The sequence below is a fragment of the Triticum aestivum genome, chromosome 5D, assembly GCF_018294505.1.
Source record: "Triticum aestivum cultivar Chinese Spring chromosome 5D, IWGSC CS RefSeq v2.1, whole genome shotgun sequence".
Classification (NCBI taxonomy): Eukaryota; Viridiplantae; Streptophyta; class Magnoliopsida; order Poales; family Poaceae; genus Triticum; species Triticum aestivum.
The window spans coordinates 506,139,798-506,160,113 of NC_057808.1; the positions used below are offsets into that span (position 1 = coordinate 506,139,798).

The 20,316-nt window shown below is 47.0% G+C and overlaps 2 protein-coding genes across 2 annotated transcripts; one reads left to right on the forward strand and one right to left on the reverse strand.

Annotated features, from left to right (window-relative positions):
- Positions 1-79: 79 nt before the first annotated feature.
- Positions 80-1,068, forward strand: LOC123125801 (cysteine-rich and transmembrane domain-containing protein 1). Its single transcript, XM_044546254.1, has 3 exons — positions 80-377; positions 519-639; positions 788-1,068. Exons 1-3 carry the CDS (start codon positions 95-97, stop codon positions 858-860), a joined length of 477 nt encoding a protein of 158 aa, XP_044402189.1. The 5' UTR covers positions 80-94; the 3' UTR covers positions 861-1,068.
- A 1,328-nt stretch (positions 1,069-2,396) lies between these two features.
- LOC123123270 (uncharacterized) lies at positions 2,397-9,677 on the reverse strand. The gene is made up of 6 exons (XM_044543750.1): positions 9,189-9,677; positions 8,398-8,468; positions 6,933-7,687; positions 5,281-5,392; positions 2,748-3,400; positions 2,397-2,671 (listed from the first exon to the last, which is right to left on the reverse strand). Exons 1-6 carry the CDS (start codon positions 9,496-9,498, stop codon positions 2,566-2,568), a joined length of 2,007 nt encoding a protein of 668 aa, XP_044399685.1. The 5' UTR covers positions 9,499-9,677; the 3' UTR covers positions 2,397-2,565.
- Between the last annotated feature and the right edge of the window lie 10,639 nt (positions 9,678-20,316).

Sequence of the window (20,316 nt, forward strand, 5' to 3'; positions counted from 1 at the left end):
CCCGGTGAGGGTTCGATTCGGCGGCCTTCTTTTGCGCGCTTTTCCAGATGCCTCGCCACACCGGAGAAGCATCGTTTCGCTTCGGCCGACACGCATGGCCTACCCGCCTTTACCCCGCGCGCGCCACGTCCAACCGCGCGAGACGCACACGGCTGCCTCGCCGGCCGGCTATAAGTACACGCGGCCGCCGCCCAGAAACGCCATTAGCCACCCACTTCATTTACCTGCTCCACTGTTACCCGTCCATCACCTTCCAGCCGCTTCCTTCCCCATCCGTCCCCGGCGTCACTGTCGACTCGTACAGAGTAGCGAGTTCGTCGTCTCGGGCGAGATCAGGATGAGCGACCCCAAGTACGCCTACCCCTACCCCGCGCAAGGTACGCTAGCGCTCAGCTCACCCTCATCATCTCTTTAGTCTGCAGAGAAGAACCAGAAGAGGATCCAAGATGCGGCCGGGTTTTCTTTTCGTTTCTTGATCTTGATCTTGATGGTCTGTTATTGGTCATTTATGTATGCAGGTTACTACCAGGGGGGGCCATACCAGGGGCAGGGCGGCCCGTACCAGGGGCCGCCGGTGATGGCGCCGCCGCAGTACGCCGCGCCGCCGCCGCGCGCCCAGCCCAGCTTCCTCGAAGGCTGGTACGTACTCAATTACCTCCTGCACGGCTAATTGCTTGTTCCCGGCCGCTACTTTTTCTCATGATTTGGCTCCCACGCTAGCTCAACTCACTAGCTTAGCTAATTTACCTACCTAGTACTCAACTGACTCTGCGTTCTTGCTGTGCAGTTTGGCTGCGCTTTGCTGCTGCTGCCTGATCGACGAGTGCTGCTGCGACCCCTCCATCATCTTCGTCGGCTAGATCAGCCGGCCAAGCCCGGCATGCGTCAACTGTACAAAGAGATGGCCTCAAGGATATTATTTACCACGTTGTTGCCACGCTATATATGATGATCTCTCTCTATATATGTATGCATGTATTCGCTTATTATTGTTATCTCACTACGGTGCTGCCTACCTGTGTAACTCGAATCCATCAGTAACAAAGGCTTTATGATCTTACCATCTTCCATCCGCATCCCTTTTCCTCTGCTTGTTGTTAGTTGTACCCTTGCACGTGTTGCTCATTCATTGTGCTCAGTAGTGATGATTTGTGATCAATTCTGGATTATTGTGGTTGGGTGGAATGTGGATACGCGGGCGAGACATCTCTGCACTGAACGAGAGCGAAAGGTAACAACAATTTGCGAGAATCAATGCTAAAGCAATACTATCCTGCTATAAAGCAGGTGCTCGGAACAAAGATAAAAGGGCAAAAAAAAAAAACAGGTGATTCGAACAAAAAAATTGACAGAAAAAATGAGATAGCTCTGATAGAGACGGTAGAGATGACCATCACCGTGGGTTCTCTGGACGTGCGGTGGATAATCAGGTGTCGAAAGGGACTGAGGGAGCAGTTGACAGACGGTTGGAACGATCTTGCAGAAAAGGACGTTTACTGGATCACTTTCTCAAAAACAAGAAAAGAGTCTACGATGATTTTGGGAATAAAAAAATGTAGTCTGTAAACTTGCAAATTATTCCACTCAACGCAAAAATAAAAATAAAAATAAATTCTGAACAGTATCTTAAATTTATCTGAAAATCATTTAATTGGGCCCTCAGCCCTACAGAGTACATCATACATGTCTGTCAGCCATCGTTCAGTTGGAATCAAGTTGGAATCAGAACCACAAGACATGAAACACATTTTCCTTGTTCGATAAAGAACTTCAAGTTGATGACTACCGTCCAGCCAATAGCGATGGATGTATGGAGAACTGGAAATTGGTAATGGAGCTTGAGCTCCATGGGACTCGAAATTTGAAAAACTCACAACTAGGCCCTGGCTGCCCCGCGCGGCTGATCCCCCCCGTTGAAAATTTAAAAAAAAAACTCACAACTCAAATTTTGAAGTTCCGAGAAATTCTGAAAAATACACATGTACATTTGGGATATGGTCTACAAGTGTGAAAAGTTCCATGATGTGGGCTAAAAAAAAGCAATATCATGCATTTTTAGCACATGTACTGTTCACTATAGAAGTTCATGAAAAATTTTTTTGTTGCTCGCATAACAACTTATTTCATCATGAAAACTTACATTTTTTTTGTTGCTCACATAACAACTTATTTCATCATGAAAATTTACATACTTGTAGATAAGATCCCTATGTACACGTGTATTTTTTTCAGAAATTTTTAAACTTCAAAATATGATTATTTTTTTTGTATTGTTTAAAAATTCAGGCTCCATGTAGGCCGGGAGCCAAAAATCCACTCTTAGAAACCGGAAATTGCTGAGACAGGTAAGTTTGGTACCGTGAAAACGCATGAGCTAATAATAACGTACACATTACTTAAATCACCTCAATTAGTAAGTAGTATAAACCTCTTGCATTGCATCTACGATACACGGGCTGGTGAAAACAGATGAGACGGTAGAATTGCAAGTACAGTGAACGTACGTCCCTTTTGTACATTACAGAGTTATACAGTGTACATTTCATCGGCACAGGGATGGATGATCTACTTTGGAGATGTGAGTTTGCTGGTGTCGCTGGACGAGTCCCCGCTCACCAGTTCGTGGAACGCCTCCACCTTCACAGGCGGCACCCGCATGCCGTACGAGTTCCTACAACACAGCGCGGATCAAGGGACTGAAGCAGTTGATGGCGGCATAAAACCGGCCAAGAACTGGGGATACTTACATCGACTGCGGCGCTTGTTTGAACTGCTGCGCTAGCTGGGCTTGGGCGCTCTGGTTTCCAGACATGCCCAGCTGCTGCTGCTGCGCTAGCTGGGCTTGTGCGCTCTGGTTTCCAGACATGCCCAGCTGCTGCTGCTGCGCTAGCTGGGCTTGGGCGCTCTGGTTTCCGGACATGCCCAGCTGCTGCTGAAGCTGCTGTTGCTGCTGGTGGTGCTGCTGCTGGAGGTGTTGCTGCTGGTGGTGGTGCTGCTGCTGGAGGTGTTGGTGCTGCTGGAGGTGTTGTTGCTGCTGTGGCTGGAGCTGCTGCTGCTGCTGCTGCGGCTGCTGCTGTTGCTGCTGGTGCAGCTGCAATACCTGCTGCTGCTGGATCTGCTTCTGTTGCTGCTGCTGCAGTAGCTGCTGGTGCCTCAGCTGCTGCATCTGTTGTTGTTGTCGGGTGAGAGATCCGTACGGGCTATCTATTTGTGAATCCATGGTGTTCTCGAGCTTCACGTTTACCAGGGCCTGGGCTTTGTCCGACATCGTAAGAGCGCCACGGGGCCCCGTCATTTGGTTCCGCCTCATCCACTGTTGCTGCTGCAGCAGCTGGTGCTGCTGCTGTGCTGTCAGATTCTGGTTATGGATAGTCATTTGAGGAGTGTACTGCCTCTGGAGCTGTCAATTAAGCATATTAGCTATGTGTTAATGTTAGGGGGCAGCATGAGAAAATGATGTTAGGGTTTCACAGAGAAGAAATTTTCGAGAATAGTGATAGTTTCAATTGCGTATATCGGTGATAAAAAGAATAGCAGAGAACTGGGCAGTAGCCCATTGGCTAGGTGTCTTAATATTATTGTCCATGAGCTCCTCCCCATTGGATCACAATAAAAAGAAAAAAAACCACTTATTTGCCTCAAACAGTGGCCAGTCAAACAAACAAATGTAGCAGAAGCAGAATAGTTCCCATCACTGTGATTAGTGACCATTCGGTCCGGTGTCACAAAAATAGCTGGTTCAGTGGGTGAATGTAGAGACTAAATTCTAGAACCACTCCCAGTTCAATGGGTAGCAAATCACAGTGAATGGTCAAATCCAACATTAGTTCTGGGAGTTGGTTCCAAGTTGCAAGAATTAGCAGATTTTTTTCTTTAAGAGACTGAACAATTAGAAGAATAAGGAGGCCTACTCTGAGGTACGAACATTGGTTTGCAACCCGTTCTAGCTAAATCTCAAAGATACTTGCGCTAATATTAATTTGTAAGTGCCTCAAAATAGAAGTATCAGCAAGATTACACAGCTGTAATGATGACCAGCCAGACACCAATATCCATTCCCATCAAGTAAATTTACTTGCAGGCAGCTTAGCCAAAGAGCTTGTTTACAGTTAATAATAGATGGCCTTCTGTTAGGACGTTTTTTATAAACGTCTCAGAACAGCATCTAAGAAGGCGTTTTATCAGGTTCGCCCCAAATCATCTCTAGCTTAAGGCATTTTCGAAAACGCCTCGGACTGGATGAAGCTTACAGGGCATTTTTTGCAAATCGCCACAAACCAGACATAGATTTGGAGGCGTTTTCTGGAAAGCCTCAAATTGATACAGGTTTTGAGGCGTTTGTAAGAAACACCTCCTAATGGATACTCGTGGGTGTCATCGTTAATAGTATGTATCAGTAAAAAGGGCATATTAATTTCTTGCCAATAACATTACCTTGGTCTGGTGGTAAGTGCGCTACGATGTTTTCCAGCCAATGCAGCGTTCGAATCATGCATGCCCATCTATTTATACTGGGTTTTTTTTTTTTGCTCTCACGAGAGGTTGTTTTAGTCCCATACTGCTTGGCGAGAAAGAGTTGGAGGTAGTTAAAAGGCGTAAATGTAGTTCAGAAATGGCAAGTATTGATGACATTTCTCTCGCTACTGGGCTTGTCTAGCCAAATTTAATTTAAATTCGCAGCACGGAAAGAGAGATAGATAGCCATTTGGCACAGAAAAGATACAAACAGATAAAGAGAAGAAGACCCCACGGTGTTTGTTTGTTCTGTTTTTTAATTTTGATCGAGAACTTTACAGCGCTTTGGGAAATCACCCTGAAACCTCGTTTGTGGCGTCTGTAAAACACCGCTGAATGCCAGATCTTTCCAGGCGTTACAGGAAAACGCCTTGGTTGACTTTCCCCTTCGTGAGCTTCTCTACCGTTTTATAGAAATGCCACACAAAACAATTGGAGGCATTTTTTCGTCTAGAGGTGTTTTAGATGCCGTGTAATACCATACGTGTTGTAGTGTTAGTTGGCTGAATCCATCAACTTTGCATGATTGTGGGTACAGGCGTTTTAGATGCCGTGTAATACCATACATACTGATACTGTAGTGTTAGTTGGCTGAATCCATCAACTTTGCATGATTGTGGGTACAGGCTTTTTAAATATAGTATAAACAACTAATCCTTACAAGTAAGGGAGAAATTATGACAGTAGCGTACAGAAATGGTAGGAAAAAAAAGGTAAGCAATGTATACACAACATAAAGTATGGTAACCAGCAGAAGTTGCCAACCTGTTGGGCTTGAAGGAGATTATTTTGATTTTGTACTTGAGCATCTTGATGAACTGGGTGGCTAGCCACTCTACTGCCCATCTTTGTAATCTCCATCAAGGGTCCAATGTTACTAAATGTTACATCAAAAAACGAAATCATGAGCTCAACAGTTTATTTGCTAAACAACATATGCACTGAAATGTGTACAGCTCTGCCATCAAAATAAACCAATTCTATTAGCAGAGTACCTAAATTTGTTAAGCCATACTGCAGATTTTTCATTTTCAAAAACTAAATGTCATTATGACCGCTTGCACGTTTTCCCTACTTCTCTTGTTAAATACTCAACTTACCTAGGACCTTGCATATTGGATAGTGAAACCTTTCCCAAGCTCAAACATTTATGTTACTTCAGACAAACATTTCTCTATCCAATATGCAATGTTATTAGAACAAATAAATGAACCATCAAGATAGAACTGTGTCAGTATGGATACACAGGAGTTAGAATGAAGGGAGCTAGATCAAGAATATCATTTTCGGTCAAAAGTGTGTCACATTCACAGATCTGCTAAAATGCTAATACATAATAAATTGCATAATGTGAAAAGTAATATTATAGGAAACCATGCTGACATGGTCAAATCTACTGTTAGGACAGCAGAAATAAGGAAAACCTTACAGTGAGGGTGCGAAACTGAAACAAATAAATGAACCTTTAAAGAAATGTCAAGAGACTGTTTATCCTAACCATTCTCAGTGAAGCAAAGTGGCATGGTCCCGTTTGTGACCATGACGTATCCAGCAAATCAGCGGTGAAGATCAGGAAGGAAGTCATAACTAGGGAAAACACGGGAAGCAGGCATACTAAATTTGAGAGTGCATGCTCACAGACCATTGTCAGTGACACAAGGTAGAACAGTATTGTGAAGCTTGGTGAAAAAGGTGTAAGCTGGCATGCCCTACTAAGTATGGCCACATGGGAAAATTTAACTCCATGTGCGGGGGAACATGCAAAACATGTACCTGAACCCTACCAAACAGTGATCAATGAAGATAAAATCTCCTTTTCCCTGACAACCTTGTGTATATCTCCCCTCCCATTTTGATTTTGCCTTCTTCCTCGCCAACATGTCAGGGTTGCGGGGGGAGGTAAGTCCAATAACAGCACCAACGTGGTATACCACTAGCGCGGAAGATCAGCTGATTTCTCCCATTCAATACTAGTGACACATAGAAGGGCAGGCCTGGTAATTATGGGCGCGAGGTCCACTTGTGGCCTGGAGGTCCTGGGTTTGAACCAGACTCCTTGCAATTATGCAAGGGTAAGGCTGTCTAGAAATTATGCCTGTCATGAGTTAACTTGAGAAAATTCCTCGGACAAGTGGCAGAGGCAAAACAGGGTCCATTCTTTTACAACTAGGTATTGTTCCTTTTGATTAGTACATTTATCAGCATGATTGTCAGAGCAGCAGTATGATTTCAGATAGAAAAAAAAAATGTTTATTTAAGCAAGTCATATGCCATAAAGTTTTTTCTTTTATCTACAGAATACTGACAAGAATGCAAGGAGTACAAACAGAACAAGAAAGAAAATGTAAACAAAAAAAGCTACAGGTATACAAACAGAACAAGAAAGAAACATGTATACAAAAAAAGGCTCAGCATACCTGTAGCCAACAGTCTGTAGGAACATCTTAAGAAGCTCAATGGATGAAAATTGTTTCCTGTAGCTGTCAGTTATAAGTTTCAAATTGCGCCCTAGCTTAGAGATGTGCTTAACAATGATATCTGAAAAATCATCAACAGACCCTGCAGTTCCACTTTCAAAGCCTGCAACTGCTAAGTATCGAGCAACCAACTTCCGTGTGATAAGCAATGCTTGTTCTTGACTTAAAGATTTTCCTTCTACTTTAGATAGATCCTTCCCTCTATATTTGTTTCCTGTCTTGTAGTACTCAGGCATCATTCCAAACCTTTCGAGCATTGCAGTGTTGCGACTAACAGGTGCCGGTAAATTATCAAGAACACCGTGAACTTCAATTTTATTGCTGATAGATATCCCACTCTCTCTAGGGATTGCACTTTCTGGAACACAGTCAGCTGGAAATTGTATTTCCGGGATGAAAGGATCATCTGTTGAATTACTGAATTCCCCATTTTCCAACATAATGTTGGGACCCTGATTGTCCGTAAACACAGTCCTCTTCCTTTTATGCACACTGCAAACCTTAAGATAGTCAGACATTCCCTCTGGTGTTCTCTTTGGCATTTCTTTGTCATCTGGGCGAAACTTGCCATGCAATGTCCTGAACTTTTCAGCATATTGCTTGTACCATGTGCCAGGTAACTCATCATGTCGCTTGTGCCTTTGAGATAACATCGAACTCTCCCTGCTTGGACTAAACGCAGTTCCAGATTGCATCTGCAGAACAAGAACAGTTATAACCATCAGAATATAACATAGGAATGGAACCGTTGCCCTCTTAGGTAGCATATACCACCCAAAAATGCTATAGAGAGTTAATATAGCAAACTGAGAAGAAATATGGATGTGTTTTATACTCCCTCTGTCCCAAAATATAAGAACGTTTTTAACACTACACTAATATAAAAAACGTTCTTATATTATGGGACGGAGGGAGTAGCAATTAAGGAACACATTCAACAGTCAGGTATGTAACTAGGTTGGCAGCATGAAATATGTAACATTTAATTTTAATATGAGACCAACGTGTAGCATATGATAGGAAACGAAGCAGGTTATAACACGGCAAGTAGGGTGAAAGTGAGATATATTCAACATGTCCCATCAAGAACCTAGTTTCAAAGTTTTTGAACAAAATAGGTCGAACCATTCCTACAACTATGGCGCAGGAGGTTTTCAGGAAACCATGTGTAGGATCAAGATAAGCAACAATAGCAACATTCTCTATTAAAAGAAGATTCTTTGAACATGTCATGTAAAAACTGTGACAAGGGTTCATAACTAGGGAAATTACTATAAGATGTTTCAAATCAAATAAAAGTCAACAGAAATCAATATCAGGCAGCAAAAACAAGCTTTCGGGAAAGATTCGCATATATTAGCGGATACTAAGACAAACAAACATTAAATGGGGAATATAACTATACTTGATGTTGAGTGTTATCTTCCTGCTCATCTTCCAAAGAGAAATAAATATCATCTCCATGAAGCTGAAGATCTGGGATCAACAAAAAGGAAAATCACGATCAATAATGGGAGACATTTAAGCCCTAGCAGATAGCAACCTAGATCGATATTACACCATTTCCTTCCAAGTCGGATATTAATCATTTCTTATCAAAAACTAGTTATTATTCAAATCTTGAGCTAGCACGTTTTGTCACTTTTTTCTGCATCTAACACTGGCACAGACATTTAGGACATCCAACAGAACTTAACAAATAGAAGAAGAGAAAACATAGTCTTGACTTAAATTCCAGAGCAGTTACAGTTGCAACTAATAACACCTCTTAAGAAAAGAAAAAAACATGCAAGATATGCTACATTTCAAGCCACGATACCATTTCAAATCCAAATAACTACAGCAGGCCTCAGACATTAAAATTGAACTCACGGATAACATTTCAATCCTCAGTTAGTAATCAGTAAGAGATACTAATCAGTTAGAGAAGTAGGCAAACACCCGATATTAGGGTGTAACAAAAAGATATCGATCCATGATGAATGGCACCACATCCCACTGAAGACACTGGAATGTACACATTGATCATCCCCATGAAACCTAGATCACCATGTAACCGAGTCAACCTCGCCTACAAATTTCTAGCTCGGATTCTTCAGACCCCAGGCCCAGTGATTCGTGGCAGCAAAGGATTTCCCCAAATCTCAGCAACCGAGTGGCGCGAGCGGTGGTGGTGGAGGAAGAGGCTTCACTCACAGCTGGCGTTGAGGGAGTGGGGGCCGGCGGGGGAGGCACCGGCGCGGGGGACGAGCGCGGCGGAGGCCTTGTCGAAGAGGAGCGCGCGGACGCGGAGCTGGAGGAGGAGGAGCTGGCGCGGGGGCGAGGAGGATGAGGAGGAGGAGGGGCAGAGGAAGGCGTCCCAGGTGGAGGCGGACGCGAGGTGCGGCGCGAGGGAGGCGTGGGCGCCGTCGCCGAGCCACGCGCGCCACGCGCCGCAGGCCTCCAGCCGCCGCGCCAGCTCGTACCCGCGGCCGTCGTCGCCCAGCAGATGAGCCGCCGCCGCCATCCCGCGCGACGGAGGGTCACGATCGGGCCGCGCGTCTGGCGTGGGCGGGGCGCCGGGATCTCCTTGGTCGCCGCGGGGAGGAAGCTCGGGCGGAGGTGGGAGCTGCGCGGCCGGAGTTGGGGACGAAGGGGAAGGCGCGTGTCTGGGAAATTTTGGCCCGTTGGGTTCTGCTGCTGGTAGAGATTAGTAACTCCTGGCCTGCGCTGCTATTGGGCTGTAACAACCACACTGACTCGAACAGAGGTCCAGGATATTTTTTGACTTTTCCAACTATGGACTGGTCCATCAGGCTATGCAACGAAACCCAAAAAATAAAAAGGAAATCATAGGCATGGCTAATAGTTTTACTTCTTGTTCTTTCAGTTTTGACCCTAGGGCCTCAAATGTCGAGGCACACAATCTCGCGGGACACTATCTTATTCTAGGTTTTGGTCACTATACTTGGTTTGCTCACCTTGAAGGGTAAACATTGTGATGCAGTACTAAAGTTCGTGAGTTTGCCTAAAAAAAGGAAATGACTAACATCAACCAGTGGATTATCACGCTCGTGTCCGCCATCTTAGTTGCGCGCCACGTGGCCTATTGGACCACCCAAGTCTGTATCCCTTATCGTATCTCTTCCGCAACCTCTCTCCCGTACGCAACTGCTCAATCTTATCTAATCTAGTGGGGCGACTTCTTCATCCTCACGTTTCTCTCTCCCAACGGGAGCGCTACTAAAGATGACCGACACAGGCCAGCAGCAAATGACCGCCAACACCATCCGACGCTAAATCTCTCCTCGGTCGTGGTCCACCATGGCCCCCACCATCTCAAGCTCCTGCAGCAATGCCCGCCACCACCTCAAGCTCCCGCAGCAACACCCGCCTCGGCCATGGCCGCCACCACCTCAAGCTCCTTCTGTCGTCGGCACCATTTCCATCATGTCACGGTCTCTATTTGCAAAAAATAAAGTATTGCAACATGAACTCGGTTGCAAAAATTAATGCAACATGTCCCCTATTGCAAAAGTTTTCCTTTGTTTTTTCTACACCTACTACTCTATTGTTTTAGGGGAAAATGGTCGGTTTTTTCTGTTAATTTTCCAAAAATTGGAGAAATAAAAATATGTGCACAGATTATTATTTCCAATGAATTCAGAAAAATTCAGAAATTTTAAAAATATTTTGCGAATTCAGTAAATGTTCAGGTATTTTAGAAAATATTCATGAACTCAAAAATATTCATGGTTTTCAGGAAAATTCGTAAATTCAAAATTTGTTCACAAATTTAAAAATATGTTTGTGAATTCTAAAAAAAGGCAAATTTAAGAAATGTATGTGAATTTAAAAATGTACATAAATTTGAAAAAGGCTTGTGAATTTGAAAGTATTCACAAATTTGACAAATATTCACCATTTAAGAAATGTTCATGAATTTTTAAAAATATTCGTGAGTTGAAAAATGAAAAATGAAAACAGACTGAAAAATAAAATGAAAACACAAAACAAAAATAGGAACTTTATTTAGGCAAAGAAAAATAAAAACTATAAACGCCAAAATAGGATTTACCATGAATACTCCCACCGCGTCCGTCTTGAGTGCTCTGTAGATCAGGCTTCAAGTGGGCTTAGCCCAACCTCGGATGGCAATTGTTTTTGGTAAAATGAATGTGGTGGATCCTAAAAGGGTAAAATGAATGTGTGTTTTCACTCAATTATCTACCTGGCTGCTTGATATGCATGTGAGTACTTACAAGGAAAAATATGTTAGCATGCCGCGTGACAGAAAGGAGTCGTGCGGATAAATCGTGTTTGTTTAGGAAAAAAAAGTGCATTTGTGTACGTAAGGAGCCGAGAAACATACGTCTATGCGCTACGACCTTTTACCCTAGTGACTTAGGGTGGTGGCCACGCTTCATCTTAGGTTGACGAGCGTGCACGTACACACACGCATAACACGCGCATGCGCGCACACAAAGCATCCTTGCAAATGATGTCGATTCTGCCGCCACGGGGGTTTTCTAAACTTAATGCATATGGCATTGTGGCAAAGGCATTGAACAAAGGTGCAATGGGCATTGTCTGCAAGGATGATCAAGAACTTACGGGGAGCCTCGGCGCTCGTCTTCGAGGGTATAACTAAACTTGAGGTCCTTGAAGCACATGCATGCACTGAAGCTCAAGCATTGGGCGAGGACTTACTTCTCAACAAAAATTATGTCGACTCTAACTATGTAAGTGTCGTCAACGAGTTCAAATCAATGCAACACCTGGCAGGATATTGCATGATAGCTACAGAGTTTATTTCTCATAGTCATAGTTTTTCTCAAATGATAAATGCAGTGTCACATGTGTGGCACGAAGCAGTCCGGCCCTGACTTTTTTACAACTAAAGTTGTCATCCGAAAAGGAAAAACAAACCCCCCCAAAAAATTGAAACTTGTCATTCGAAAAGAAGTTGTCATGCTTGACAATTAAAGTTGACATCCTCGTGTCACTAAAATTGCCATAAAAAATGTTCGGAATTGCCATGTATTCGTGTCACACATGTGAAATATACCTTAAACAGCAAGAGCGAAATGCGGAAGCTCAAGAGATTGTCTAGGTTGGCTACCACACTTGATCTAGGACACTATGTTTGGTTGACGATTCCACCATCTAATCTTTGTGTCCCTATGAACGTTACCGATCGAAATAAAGTTGTTGTCTCTAAAAAATCAACTTCTGGGAAACTCATAGCATGCCCTCCAGACCTGAAGGCGCTAGCATGTTTGGAAGGTTTTGTCCTTACTCATGATATAGGCGTTAAAATGGCGGTCGTGGTGTATTAGTGCCGCACAATGTGGTATCTGCGTTAGAAAAAAAACATGATCTGGAGGCATGTAAGGTAGAGATTCAAGCCATCATAAGGATTTATGCTAAAACTACAAACTCTGTAGGATAAAAGAGAACCAAATTATATTGCATGTAAATTAGCATCCCGAGTTAAATATACCGGAGGTGCCTAAACTTGTCCTGCACGGTCAGTTTGGTGCCTAAAGTTGCAAAATACATAAAACTAGTGCCCGAACTTGTCCAGTCGTGCAAATACGGTGCCTCCTTCCGTATTCAAACATACGCCCTCCCTCGTGAAGTGCCAGCATGGCAGTGGCCCACATGTAAGTGGATACGTGCGGGAAGGAATTATTTTGCAGAAACATCCGTTGTATTTCATTTAATCATGTAGGAAAGCCCACAAATACAGTTTATGCTAGAGAGAAATAACATGAAAAAAAATCTCCATGACAGTGTTTAGAACCTGCACCTCCAGGTTACCAAACGTGGCAAACTATCTGGTATGTACAAGTAATAGCAAGAAAATTTTGTAGACCAATTCCACGTGTTGCTTTGCAATTTTTCTGATGCGTAATCCATCTGTTTTATTTTTATTTTTTTCCAAGTTCCTGTTTAGTTTTATGACACGCAAATTTTCCCATACAAAAATACAATAATTATTGATATGCAGTTACTGTGTACTTTTATTTATTTTTTATCTTTTCATTGTGTACTTTAAAGAGGTAAAATTAACTTTTTCAAAAATTTATGTGGATTTAAAGTTTTCAACAAATATTTAAGATTACTGTGTAAATTTATATATCTTCATTCCAGACCAGAAGGGTACATGATTATGGTGTATCTTCATTGTATTTCTGAAATACAAAATTATTAAAAAATTGACAGCATTGTATTTGTTTGAAATCATTCAACATATATGAAAATTACTGTGTAATAATATTAAATTCTAGAAATGTATCAAAACATGTCAGCCGTGTTTGTAGAATTGTAAGGATAATTTTACACAACAATTTTTTAATACTCGATGAACATATTCTAAAACATGTTGAACCTGACGAATTTCGAAAACACTTTATAACTTTTGAATACATGTGAAACATTTTCCAAAAACATGAAATGCACTAGGGCTTTCTTTTAAGTTTACGGCAGTTGTAACTTTTTCTTCCATTTCTTCTTTCAAAAGGTAAAAACAATATCAAAGACAAAAAATAAACACAAACTTGAAAAATAAAAATAAAACTTGTGTGGGCCCAAACGAGTGCCATGTATAAAAGAATAACTTGAAGAGGTACATAGCATCCAAAGCGGACTTTCGGAGCACGGTGCCCACTGGGAATGTTTTTTTAAAGGTTAAAAACTGTCACTTAAAAGTTCAGCATTTTTTCACACCAGAAACGTATGCATGTGCTCTGACTGTCAAATTTCGTACGGAATTATGTTGTATTATACCCTGCAATAAAGGCAAAATTCCAGCCAAATAACAAGCAAAAATTTGCATGTATGTATCTTTTTTGTATCTCTGACATACAAACGCGAATTTTGATGAAAATTCGCACAATATATTACACTTCTATGTGTGCACGTATAAAAGATTTTGGATTTTTTTAGTTGTAAAAATCCAATTCTCTGAACTTAAGAGAAACAGGCACAATATGCCCGTGCTCCAAAGTTACCTTTGCACAACAACGCCGTATATATAATTCGACCTCATGAAAGTCCACTGTTCATATTTTGGCGTGGTGGATAGCCTGTGCGTACAATGCAATCTGCGACCGTGAGATCTCAGCATGGATTCTAAATCGTGCAATTTATTTTTACTGTTGGCTTTCATACGTGATTAAATAAAATATGAGGTGATTCTTCACGCGCAGGCTACCCAGCTCCTCCCCTGCTCTCAGCCACTTACATGTGGGCCACCACCATGCTGTCACACCATTCCGGCATAGCGTACGCCCGGATACGGAAGGAGGCACCGTATTTGCACAACCAGACAAGTTTGAGCACCAGTTTCATGTATTTTACAACTTTAGCCACCAAACTGACCGCGCCGAATAAGTTGAGGCACCCCTAGTGTATTTAACTCTAGCATCCCTCTTGATTAAGGTCAGTTTTTTTGACTTTTTTTAGCCGCTGAACCATAGAACAATGTTCTATGATAATTTTCATTAATATGAACACAAATGGTTTTTTTGACTTTTGCAGCCACCCGAGACAGTATTTATTTATTTTGCCAGAAAATTGCCAATCTAAATTATCACGAAAAACGTCAGATTATCTGGGAAAAAAATTGACGTTTCTCAGTTTCTGAAGAAGAAGTGCGACCCTGCGCTGATGCATGAATCAGGAACAGTTTCTCACCCGCTAGCACTGCATTTTTCTTAGGAAGGTTCTTCCGCTAGAAAGGCATGGACGTGCTCGTCTGATAGAATGTCGACAAAGAACACGTGGTTCAATGAATTTTATCTGAGCAAGCAGAAAGATCGAGCTAGATTCCATTCACCTGGATAAATGGTGTCAAATCCATAAGAGAAAAATATTACACGAGCGAGGCCCAAAGACAGTGTCTTTTTGTTTGCGTGTTTGGACGGTAGTTCGACGCTACGTAGCTACCGTGGACGTACTGTGTTGATGTCGCGGACCTGGACACGTTGCAGTGTTGAACTGTGGCTGTATACATGTGTGGCATCACCGCAGCCACGCTCCAAACCAAACCAGCGAGACGAGACGCCGCACATGGTCCAGGAGACGTCGCTCACAAACGGTCCTCGTCGCAATCACCGGGAATTGCCGGTCTGACGATCGAGCAACCCATGGTCGGGAATTGCTTTGGGTCAGTCCATTCCTGTGAGCTGTTGGAAAATAATTGTGGGTCATCCCCCCTTCCGGCAGCCTAACCGCCCACCGCCGCCGCGGTGCTACTGTGCAAGCCTCGTCATCTCCCTTTCTACAAACACCGCCCACCGTCTTGTTGCCGCCCCCTCCCCCCTCCGGCCATCCCTCTAACCCAGGTGATGATCCAATTGTTTTCGACGAACTGCATCCCCACCCCCAACACCCTAAGATAGGCCATGGGCACCCTGCCACTCTAAGATAGATAATGGGATAGCTTCTCCGATGAGTGGCAGCTGCTTCTTCCTTCCTGGCGGCTATCTCCTTCCTATGAAAGTTGACTGACTCAAATTCATTTTAGGCGACTTACGTTTAGCTATTGTGCCCACGGTCATTTGCCACCCCTGTCAATCCATCAGACCTTCCATCGCCAAGACAAAGCCACGCCACTCACCATGCATCCAGTCCCGCAAGACGAGCTGAGACGGCCGACTGATTGAGTACTGTAATCCAAAAATTATTCGATTGACAAAGGAAGTAAATTTACTTCTTGTATATTTACTTTGCTTATAGTATAAGACATGGTATGAACAAAGAGGCTGATCGGTGTCGCCTAACCCTTGGCCGCACGGGCGGCCGCCGCCTCCGACCCTATCCATCTACTCCTCCCCTCGCGTCACCAAAGGCCACTGCGAGACACAACTTGTGCGGTGGCGGCGCCGGCGGCGGTAACGGTCTGACATTCTCCCATGCACTGACCAGCGCGGTCTCCGACAGCTGGTAACGCGTCTCCGGTCGGCGACTGATGAAGTGGCGTGGAGGAGGCACCCTGGCTCGTGGTGGTGTGTTCCTCTTGGTGTGTTGGGATGACGTCTCCAGTCGTGGTGGAGGTCGGCTGCTAGCTACTGGTGGCGGGGCAGATGGATGGTGTGACCCCCTCCCATAGTGGTGGTTGCCTGATGTAATTGCCGGTGTCGGTGACGACCGATCTGGACTACCCTGATCTCGCCTTCGAAGGTTGGCAATGGCTCAGGGGATCGCAGGCTTTGTGGGAGTGGCATGGACGATATGGTAGCAACGACAGCAGCTTGAAAAGGTGCAGCGGTGGAGCGGGGATGGTGCTGCTACGGCTTGCCGCGTCTCTGTCGTATTCACCATCAGACTTACCAGACTTGGTTTTGCAACACATGCGCGTGAGAAGCTGTAGATGATGTCCGTCTCTCCATGTTGTGCGACAGTTCTTGTTCATAGGCATGGCTTGCTATCTCCAGAGATGTATGCCATGAAATGGCTTGAATGCCAATCTCTTGTGACTATGGCATGTAGGTGTACCCCTCCTTGCAGCATCGTCTTCCTCAACAAGTGGTGCGATAACACATGATGATTATGATTTGGTGGTGCTCTCTAGAGTATCAGACTCGAGTTTTGGGGTCAAAACCTTCGGTTTGGTCTTCGATGGTTGCACCTGGCAATGAGGGTGGTGTTTACACAATGTCGGAGTAAATGACCACAGGTAGCCTCATCAGCTCCCTGCGGTATTTCAAGACATCGGGGCCAACTGCGCCCCTCATACCTTCCGGATGAATGACTGCCTTCTTGGGCCGACTGGTCCAAGCGGCCGGCTGCTAGGAGGCGGCAGAATACCAGAAGGCGGCTACGGGGCGGCCGGCTTCTGGCAGGCGGCCCCTCGTGCCCTCAAAGTTTGCACCCACTTAACTATGACGAGACGGGGGTGGCTACAGTGCATCCTGCCACCCCCGAATCTGGGGTTGAGCGCGGCTATAGTACGGGTATACCCAGTGGACGCCCCTCACCCGGCGGGGTACTGTAGCCACGCAGCCCGTGACATCACCTATCACAAGGGAGCAACGCTCCCACGACGGCCTGTCGGTATGGCCCGCAGGCGGCGGGCCCTACCTGCCAGCGAGCCCCGAGAAGGCGGCAAAAGGGGCGGGCCGCCTTCCAGCAGGTGGCCCCCTCTCCCCTCCAAGTTTCTACGCCATTAACCAGAAGAGACGGAGACTGGCTACAGCGATCGCCCGCCAGGCGGCGGGACTGTAGCCACGCTCCCCCCGACAAAACATCCGTCATCAGTAGCAAGGCTACAGTGCAGGGCGATCAACCAGACCCGCAAGCAGCGGGCACGGCCTGTTGGCCGGCTCCGCGACAGCCGACGGGGCCCACCAGGCGGCGGGCCCCAACAGCCGGCGGAGAAGCCGGCGACTAGAGACACTGACAGCCGGGTCCTACACCCGGCCGGATTACCATTGTACTCTTGGAGGGTAGGCCTATATAAACCCCCGAGGCTACCCATGCAAAGGGTCCAGAACCTTAGTAGACACATACACCCACGTAGAGAGAGCGAAGTAGGGCTCGCCTTGTTCTTCTTCCTCCTCTAACAAAACAACTCAAGGAACAAGCTTGTAGCAATCTTGTTGAGATACTGATCATGCGGAGACCCCGCAGAGCAGGATTAGGGGTGTTATCTCCTAGGAGAGCCCCGAACCTGGGTAAGATTCGCAGGTGCATGCGGTCTCGCTCACTCCCGCTTCTAGAGCCCGGCGACGTACTCTTGTCCCTCTCCATGATAAGCCACCCCTTGGCATATGTCGCTACACATCCCCGACATTTGGCGCCCACCGTGGGGCAAGGTGCACCGTCGTTCGGAAACAAGTTCTGGACGGGAACCCTTTTCCTTCCCAGCGAACGCAGCCAGCCCGGCACGCCGGATGGCGTCTGCGTCGGCACGCTGCGCGGCGCAGAAGCTGCTTGCGCTGCGAGCACTCTCATCGACCTTGTCGGCGGGATCCGTCTCTCCTACGAGCCTGCACCCAACGTGGGAGCAGCCCGCTCCGAAAGCTGCCTTGTCGACCTCCTTGGCAAGATCAACATCGCCAACGAGCCCGCCTTCGACATAGAGTCAGTTGGCTCAACCGACCCGATGCTCGTCGACTTCGACGTGGCATCCCCCGATTCCTCCCCCCAACGTGGTGATCATCGACGACCCGCTCCCTCTTGCGACCAGCGACGCCAGCACCAGCACCGTCATGGAGCTGCTGGTCGTCAGCCACGACGGAGCTTCTGGTGAGGCCGGCCAGGACCCGCTGCAGGCGGCAATGCGGGACCTGTCCGCGCCCATCGCGGCAGACGCCAACGGCGAGACGCTGGAGGCCTGCCGGGTCACACTCCTCGAGAGCGCCAAAAAGTTGGCCGCCATGAGACGCCTCACCGAGGCCTACCAGCGCGAGATCGACCGCGCCGTCTGCGACACGACGGTTGCTGGCAAGCCCAGCCGGATGGGCACCATTCGGCAGCGCGGCGCGGCCGTCGCCAGCATGCTGGGGGTCGACCGCCCCGTCTACGCCACGCCCTTAGAGAACATGCGCACCGCCCAGGCGGCGGCAGACGAACTGGATCACCTGGAGGGTGACGAGCGAAGCTACATGACGGAGCGCGTCCAACAGCTCCTCGACGCGGCCGCCGCGCAGCAAGAAGCCGGCCGCCGCGTGGTGGAACCCGGCCTGCACGCCGAGAACCTCCCCCCGCCAAGAACATGGCGCGACCTCCCGGACGCCGACAGGTGGCACTCGCGACCAAAGAGGCCAAGAGTCGGCTGCTAGCCGCAGCCGCACGCGCACCACCATCGAGCGCGACCAAGACGGTCGCCCTCGAGTAGTCGAGCAGCGGGGTGATCGTCCGCCTCCTCCGCGCAGGGAGAGGCGCGTCTCCCCGCCTGCCATTGATCACCCGACTCTCGGAGACCGGCTAGGACGTCGCAGGGGAATCGGAGAAAACGACGCCCGCCTGGACCGATCCCTGGCGCTTGAAGAAGAAGATGCAATCGGCCCGCCTTGTTTCGGCCCCCGCATTTGTGACGAGCCCTTCCCCAAAGGGTTCTCGCTCCCTCGAGACACTCCCAAGTACAACGGCTCCGTGAAGCCAGAAGATTGGCTGGTTGACTACTCCCGCCGTTAGTATAGCAAACGGAAATAAGCGTGTTGCCGTGAAGTATGTTCCCCTCATGCTCCAGGGCACAGCCCGAACATGGTTGAACAGTCTCAAGCCCTACAGCGTCAACAGCTGGGTGGACTTCACCGAAGTCTTCATCCGCAACTTCACCAGCACCTACAAGCCTCGCCAGCTCTCCCTGTGCGTCCAAGGCCCCACCAAGTCCACCCGCGACTACTTAACGCGGTGGGCCGAACTACGCAACTCCTGCGAAGGGGTGCACGAGGTGCAAGCCATAGAATACTTCACTGCCGGGTGCTGAGAGGGCACCCTACTCAAACACCGACTCCTCTACGACGAGCCGGCTACGCTCGACGAACTGCTGATCATAGCGGACAAATACGCCACTGCCGACTCCTCCATGAAGTCGGAGCTCCGAGTGGACGCGTCTGGGAAAGTACTCTCTCCGGCTCCACAAACACCGGCTGGTGACAACAGTCGGCGCCGACAGCAGAACGATAGTAAGTGCAAGGCCTAGCAGCCGGCTCCTACCAGCTGGCAAGTGGCGACAGTTGAAGACCAGCAGCCGAAGGGTCAGCCAGGCCCCAAGCGTCAGAAGGGCGGCAAAGTAGCTTGGTTGCCTGCCTTCTCTTATGAGCAAACCCTCGATGCTCCCTGCAAGTTCCACAGCGGCGCGAAGCCATCCAATCACACCACCCGGAACACTACAAAAAAAAGACACATCCGTGACATTTTGGGCCGAACGAAAATATTTTCTGTCATACTTATGACACTTCTATGACGATAATTGTGACAAAACCCGGTATCATCATAGATGTGGTGGGGTCCTACTTCTATGACAAAAAATCTTGACAGAAAATGGGCTTTTCGTCCTGGGCGGGCCGGAGACGCAGCTGCATGACATTCTTTGGGCCGTCCATGACGAAAAAACCGTGGTAGAAGCAAGGGCGCGGAAAATATCGGGGAGTCCCCGGTTACGGTGGGTGGTCGGGGGCCGAGCGATGCGCGTTTCTCTCGTACGTACGCGCGTGTGTGCGAGGCGTTGGGCTCTAACTGAACCCGAGCGAGGCGTTGGGCTCTAACTGAACCCGAGCGATTGCACTGCAGGCTACGCGTTACTGAACCCGAGTGATCGATCGATGGCTGTTAACTGAACCCGATCGAGCAATTCCTTCACTACTGCTGCTAACTGAAGCCGATCGAT